This window comes from Diabrotica undecimpunctata, chromosome 8 (assembly GCF_040954645.1).
Source record: "Diabrotica undecimpunctata isolate CICGRU chromosome 8, icDiaUnde3, whole genome shotgun sequence".
Classification (NCBI taxonomy): Eukaryota; Metazoa; Arthropoda; class Insecta; order Coleoptera; family Chrysomelidae; genus Diabrotica; species Diabrotica undecimpunctata.
The window spans coordinates 10,929,834-10,937,873 of record NC_092810.1 but is presented as its reverse complement, the minus strand read 5'-3'; the positions used below and the strand labels follow the sequence as shown (position 1 = coordinate 10,937,873).

At 34.9% G+C, this 8,040-nt stretch overlaps 1 protein-coding gene across 2 annotated transcripts in view; it reads right to left on the bottom strand.

The window, feature by feature from the left end:
* Nucleotides 1-624: 624 nt before the first annotated feature.
* Nucleotides 625-8,040, bottom strand: part of Tm2 (tropomyosin 2) — a 43,423-nt gene continuing 36,007 nt past the window's right edge. The window contains exons 6-7 of one of the 2 annotated variants that reach the window (XR_011951583.1): nucleotides 4,091-6,467; nucleotides 625-975 (exon numbers count right to left, since the gene is read on the bottom strand). Coding sequence is in view for 1 of the 2 variants with exons in the window: in XM_072539684.1 (XP_072395785.1) it covers nucleotides 893-975 (83 nt within the window). In the remaining variant the exon portion in view is untranslated. The remainder of the gene's footprint in view (nucleotides 976-4,090; nucleotides 6,468-8,040) is intronic. The other variant, XM_072539684.1, reaches the window with a different exon arrangement.

Sequence of the window (8,040 nt, the reverse complement as noted above, 5' to 3'; positions counted from 1 at the left end):
GTTGCAATTTCTAACATTTAGCTTCTGTAAATCTTTCTTCACTGCTGTCAGCTATTTTCTTCTGCATCTTCCTCTTTTCTCGGTCCCGTCATTTCTATTCTTTAAGCGGTTTTATCATATATTTCCATTATTTCATTATTAGTTCTTCATCGACACCTTCAGTTGTCTTTGATCATTGATTCTATAGCCTACATAGTAGTTTCTGTTCTAAATCTTCATATATAATGTTGCCGGACTTATGACTGTTCTATATTAATTTTTAATTTATTGTTTAACGCTCCTGCACATATAATATTGGCATAATTGCTGTATATTCTGTAGTAGGCAGCACCCTAATACGGGTTATTATATTTTCAGCATTTAGTTTACGTTGTACCGTTGACTTGAAGATGCATAGCAAATTATAGTATGCGAAAGTGGTCGTTGGTGGTAAAATAAATTGATTGTGAGTATAGATTGAAATTCTGAGATTAGAATCGGTGGGTCAGTATCTCGGTTAGATGCTACTTCTTGGTAGATTCTTTGGTCATCTTTAAATAATTCTATTAGGTAATTTTAAGGGACACCGTCCCTATATTACATCACCAAGGTCGCTACAAACATAAAAACTAAAGAAACTACAAATAAAAATAGTAAACAATAATTTAATTCAATAAATAAAACGAAAGCAACTGAATATTATACAAGATTTTTTATTTAAATCAACTGAACGGCTTCCTAGATGCTTAATAGACTAGAATAAAAGGGCACATCAAAGCTCACAAATTACTGTGACACTTTCTGAATCTTTTCACAATGTCTGAAATACAATATATAAATTAATTAGTAGATTATTCTTCACACCAGGATGACTAGATGATAAATCGTGGCGAACGAAGACGAAGAGATTGTCTTAGTATCCAGCAAGTTCGGCGAAGGTGGAGTCCATTTCGTCGGCAAGGGACTTGTACCTGTCCTTGTTGATTCCAAGTTCGTCTAGAAACAGAGAAGAAATATGTTAGTATTACATACAGTTAACAAACAGTTCAACAATCATAATGTAGTGTATCATTGAGCGTAAAGGTCAAAATATTTTGTTTTGCCTTTGATAGCAAAATAATATGGGTCATAGAGACCAATAACAACAGTAAAACAAAAGGAAGAACCCCATGCGAGAACAGTACAATATTTCCTTTCTTATTTAATATAATTAGGGACCAAATCCTCTATAGCATAGTAATAAACTTAGAGTCTAACACTCACGACAGCTTCCTTACAGTAATCTGATATCTGAATGGGGCCTTCCTCATAACACAAAACGAAGACGACTTAGAATATCTGCTATATATTTAATATGACCATGTCAGTAAAATTGACACAATCAAGCAGCCAATCGGCAATCTAGCTAGACTATCATCTTGGCGTGACCAACTGGCATATTTGCAGCACAGTAAACAGTGTGGGGATAGCCTAACAAAGAAATGCCAGGATCAACTTTTCAATAGATTTAAACTGTAAACAATATTAATGATTCTTAAATGTTAGAATGAATTTAAGACCACAGGGATGCTCTACAGCTCCGGCGCTGTTCAAAATATTCTTAAAATAAATACTTAAGTCATGGAAAAGGAAATGTGAAGGTATAAGAATACCAATCTGAGACAACTTCTTGTATACCGTAAGTTTTACAGATGATAAAGTGGTGCCTGCTCAAGATGAAGAAGATCTATCTTAGATGCTCCGAAAATTAGAAAAGTAACACACAAAAAATGAACTGGAGACAAACCCAGAACAGACCGAACACTTAACAGAACAAGAACGAGTGGGGAACTTGAAAATGGACAAAGATAGGGAAATTAATAGCACTGAAAAATTCAATTCAAATACTTCTAATTCATAATCTTAAAGAATGGAACCCCTGAGCAAGAGATAAATAGCAGGCTAGTACAGAATATGTATCAAACAAATGAAAAGGGTACTATGACATAGACAGATTACCAGAAATACAAAGAAGAGATTATAGAATATCTTGGTACGTGGTTTAATGACTTACGAAGCAGATAATGGGGTAATGAACAAACAACACAGGTTCAAAATTACAGCAACCGAAATGCAATTCATGAGAAGAAGCTCAGAATAACAAGAATCATATTAGGAATGAGGATATAAAAAGAGGAATAGCAGTAGAACAAGATATACTAAGCCATGTTAAAGAAACACATTTATTTTGGTATGGATACGTGAGAAGAGCAGTTCTTACAAAGTGGATTTTAAAGATTTCGGATTGGTCCAATAGTAAAGAAAAAAAAGTCAAACCCCTAAATCATGGAGGGATAAAGTGGACGAGACCAAGGAAAGACGAGACCTTAGCAATGGAGAATGACACGATAGAAGGACTGAAAGCGTTGGCTGACAGGAGGAAGGCATTCTTAACGAAGAGTTAAGAATATCGACATGGAAACCTTTATAAAGGTTACAAACATCAGTTTGTTAATTATTGTGAAAATATTCCAGATATTAATATACCTAAGCGACAAGATGGAGTTGGACGCTAAAAGTTAAGAGTTTGAATATATTAGAAGCATTTGAAATATGGGCGTATTGTTATGGACAGTTACATTAGGAGTAAACAAGAGTGGACTCAAATTATTTGTTGAGGTAGACACAACAAGAGCTGATTTGCTACAATTATGTCTTTTCACACACACATAAAATGTAAACTTTGCGATATATTAAGTTTGTAGTAGAGATAGATGTAGAAGGCAACTAACCGTTGTTTTTGAAAATGGTTGAGACTGGTATATACAGGGTATGGCACAAAGGACGGACAGTTTTTAAAAAATTACAAAATTGGTAATTTTCACTCAAAAACAAATTTATCACAATTAAGTATGGAAATCACATCAGTGATGTGGTGACCGTTTTTGACTGGAGATATTCTTGAAAATTGGCGTAGACTCTCTCCAATGTCGTTCTCTCAACTTGGGCGACTTCCATGTTAATTGACTTCTTCAAATCCTCCAGAATTACACGAGCCTTGAGGTATCGCCATAGAAAATCATCGCAGATTCATAAATCTAGGGATTGCAAAGGCCAATAAACATTAAAACTGTAAATAAGGTGAATAACGTTAATCGTTGCTCTGGATGTGTGAGCGGTGGCCCATCCTGTTGGAACCACACACATCGTGGTCGTAATTCAAGTGAAAAGAATTTGGTGATCATTTCGACATAGCGCTCAGAGTTCACGGTAACAGCATTACCATTACCGTCTTCGAAGAAGTAAGGGCTGATGATAAAAATTTGCGATACAGCACTCCAAACTCTTTTGGGGTTTTTCAATTAATTGTCGTGGATGTTCATTGCTCCAATAACCGCAATTCTGCTGCAATGCAATTAAGATAAAAGTGAGCTTTATCATCCATGAACCAAATGAGATTCTCATTTTGCTGTGCCCATGGCCAATTTGTAGGAGTGAAAGTGGAGTTCCATATGTAAAATACGTCTTACCGAACGATCACTGAGGCAAAATTCAGCAGTATGTTGCCGAGCAGATCGAGTCGGACTGCGGAGGAGGGCTTGTCGAACGTGTCCCACATTTTCAGGGGTTGGAACCGTTCGTGGAGCTCCTGTTAGTCTTTTGTTAATCAGTATACCACGTATGGGAAATGCTTTAAACCAACTCTTTAATGAACGTAAAGAGACACGAAGGAAGGCACCTAAATCTGCATCATAGACTATAAGTTTAATGAAACAAGGACAAAATAGGATCTTATTTCGTATATTCAATGAGAATTAACTACTTATTTTATATTAACTAATTATTTTCAATTAAAATTGTGGATAATTCACTTAAAATACAGTAAATAACAGAGAAATTTCAAAAAGATCTTTAAACAATGATCGATCATTCTTACTTTTGTATCAAGAGAGAGGTTGTGACTCTTGAAGAAGGCCCCCATCCGATTGAAGGGGGGTCCTTCAATCGGATTGAATGATATAATCTTTATAAATAAACAGGTAGGATAATACAAGATCAATCTGGACATAAATAGTAAACGACGTGGGTCACAAATACAGAAACACAGAAATGATATATATTTCATACGTACCTAAATTGCAAAAAGCTGAAGCAATGATGAAAAGCTGCTAATGTTAGTAAATAAAATTTGTTAGTTTTTGTCTCATTCGGAATTTTTAATAAGCTTTTATTTTTACAATATGTTACTTATGGAATGGATAAATTGTTTAACTAAAAATTGTAAAAAATGTTCTTAATAATTGGGCATTTTTATTTTTATTATATTTGAAGCTGGGATTGCATTTTTAGCTTTATTCTCTTCTGGTACGATTTTTATTAAAATGCGAATTGTTGACTTCAGTCAAGAGTTCTCGAAACTGTACTTATTTAGCAATATACTGTAGTATGGCGAGAGAACAGGATGAGAATCCTGTAACTTCTAGCAAAAAAAAGAACTGTTTATTGTTAATAATTCTCAATTGTCCTTTTATTGTTCAAAGTTTCTTTGTGCTCCCTTAAATCATTATACCCATTGTTTAAATTTGCTCGAAATAGTTTAATTATTTTCATCAAAAATTAAGTGCAATAAATTTTTAAACTGTGTTCCATCTTGTCCTGCATATCATTTTTCTAGCCTTACTAGCTGTAGTAATTCTAATATTTAATATTTTATAGAACAAGCAAAAAGGGTACTGAAGTAAGTAGTTCAAAAAAAAGCACATCTTCACAGTAGTCTTCATTAGTTTCATAAAAAAACTACGCATATGATCAATGATCTGAATTTTTAAACCTATTCTTCTTCTGACATTTGGTCATGCCACACTTGCATCCAAGTTCTGAGAACACAAATTTTGCTCGACCACTGCCCCATCATTCTCTCATCTTCTGCGCAGCTTTACTTTTGGTGTACAGACCTGTTTTATATTATCTAAGGCTCTTCTTGGCATCTGCCGTGATCCATTTGGATCTAGATATCACCTTTTTGTTTGTCAGTATAACAGTCTTTCTTAGAATTTTTTTTTCAAAATCTTCTGCTATCATCTATCACCTGTCAACTATCATCTATTGGTATAATTTCAAGTTGAGAGATCTCAATCCTCGATTTTCGGTGTACGGTTTTGGAGCTGAATCTTAGAAGTAGGCTTTGTTACCGTTTATTATTCATTTTGGAATTTTTGTTATTTCTATTCCATCTGTATTTAGTTTAACTCCTAGATGTGTGAAGCTTTTTAGTGCTTCAATATAGTCCACTTATTAATAAATATATCCTTCTAATGTCCACTTTTTCCTGCAGATTTTTTTCCTGAAAACTTTTAGATCGGAGTTCATTGTTGACTAAAAAGGAAATAAAGCCAAAATTCAATCACACTTCATATCACGACAAAATATTTCATTGTATTCTCGGTCGTCTTGAATAATGCTTCCAATATTAACCTCCAATCTCCTCTATCTTTATGTGAACACAAACTGGTACATGGTATGTAACACCCAAAATTTATAATACTTTGATTTTATAGAAATTACTATACCAGCAGGAAATGCATTCAAACATTTAATTTATAATAATCGAATTATCTTTCAGCATTTAACATATTAACATACAAAATTATAATTTACAATACTATCAGACTAATTTATAGGTATTTACAAGGACCAGTAAAAAATCAAAGACATAGAGACCCTTCAAGTTTAAAAAAAAATAGCTGCTAGGTTTTTGTTATACTAAAAGCTATTTTTTTATCATTTAACGCGCTACACACTATTGTTTTCAGTTTACCCTAGAGTTTTCTGCAATATTGACTAGTTTTATATATTTATACAGTTATCCAAGAAGAACGCTGTCAATGGCATTCAAACAAAATCATACGGAAATCATAGGAGGTACTAATAAAGGAAAAAAATACAATTTCCTACGACTCATAAGGAAAGGGAATATTGAAGGAAGAAGGTACATAGGCGGAAGAAAATTCTCATAGTTAAAGAGTGTAAGAGTTTGTTCAAACATAAACATCCATTCATTATTAAGAACTGCATATAAATAAATATTTGTGCAGGATAATGGTTTATTTGTGCCATTGTATTCTAACAAACAAAGAAAAATTGACCAGTCTTATCAGAAAATTAGACCGATATGCTAAGTTGTATATTCTTACTATCACTATTAATAGAGATTTTTGATTTGATATGAAGAAGAAATTGAGCTAACCTAATCTTGAGCCCAGCCGCATTACTCACGATTATTTTGCATTTTCTTCTTGCAATAGAGAAGAAACTACATAAAAGTACGAAAACTTCTGAGGTCTGAGTAAAGTGGTGTGTAGCGAATTAAATTAATTAAAATTTTTGTTAGTTTAAGCTATGATTAGTAGCAGATTATTTCTTTTGGCTAAGCGAAGACATTTCGACAAAGGTTTTGTCGATATCTGTAATAATGCCAAAGTATTTGTTCTTTTCCCTTAGCACAAAATCTGAAAAGCAAAAAAGCGGTTAAATGGCTGTGAAAAGCGATGTACAATATTATCAGTACAGTACAACCTCGTTAGTCCGGACCTCGTTCATCCGGATGTCCGGATTATCCGGAATGAAAAACTAAAAAAAATAATTTTGATAATTGTATGTATGTATGTAATGCGATTTCCCGATCACTAATTTGTTGCCTTGAGTGATCGGACGGTCTAGGGACACGCTGTAAAGAGAAAGTCGAGGAGTAATGACCGCCGCACTCCCGGCGATCGGACGGACACTCACCCTGGCCAGGCGGCGTGGCAAAGGCCTCGCCTATTGGCAATGACAGTGATGGCAGACGATCCGAGTCCCGGACACAAAGACAGCCAGTCAGTCTGGTACTAGCCACTGGAAGACATCGTTCTGCTATCGTACTGTGTGGTGTATATTTTGTAACACTGTGATCGGATATTCGTGCGTTATCGTGTGCGTGTGTGCGTTGAAGTGGTGTCGGAACGGAAACGAAATGTGCTTACAATCAAAGAATATAGACGCTTATAAGAGTCTATATTCTTTGTTACAATGAATAAAAAGTTAGATGCGTTGGTAGATGCACAAAAAATGTGGGGACATCAACTGTGTCGGACTGGAAAAAAATCGGAAAAATATTGAAGATTTGTTTCAAGATGATATCTAAAGACAGTTTACAGGGTAGAGGAACTATCAAAAAGGCTAAAAATGAATTGTTGGACGAGGCATTATTTATGTGGTATAGTGCTCAGCGAGAAAGTGGTGTCCCTATTTCTGGGCCGATTTTGTCTGAGAAAGCGGCAAACTTAAACAAACAATTACCAAATCCAGATACAGATTTTACAGCTAGCCAAGGATGGCTAGAGAGGTTCAAAAATCGGTATGGCATCCGACAATTATCCTTCACTGGCGAAAGCCTTTCCAGTGATCAGGCAGGCGGTAAACGATGTAAGGACAAATTTCAACAAATTATTTCTTTTGAGAACCTGTCACCTGACCAAATTTACAATGAGGACGAAACAGGACTGTTTTACCGAGCAAAATTTTGGGTTCTAAAGTTGAGGAGTCAGCCAAGGGTTACAAAAAAAGCAAAGATCGGTTAACTGCTATGGCTTGTAGCAATGCTTCTGGAAATCATAAACTTCCACTAGTGATAATTGGGAAGTCAAAAAATACCCGTGCACTTAAAAATGTAAATCGTGCATCTCTGCCTGTAGTGTATCAAAATAAAAAAAGTGCGTGGATGTACAGCTTTATTTTTAAACAGTGGGTTTTTGAGAATTTCGTCCCTGAAGTGAAAAAATTCCTCAAAGAAAACAAACTGCCCGAAAAAGCGAGTTTGTTTCTCGACAATGCACCATCTCATCCTGCAGAAGAAGATCTCATAAACGGGGATATTAAAGTTAAATTTCTTCCCCCAAATAAGACTGCAATTTTGTAACCCATGGATCAGGGTGTCTTGGAAACTGTCAAGCGTGTTTATCGCAGGGAACTCTTAAGCAAAGTTATTGAAGAAGAAGGTGAACAGAGCTTGATTGATTTGTTAATGCTTGCAGACGCTTGGGA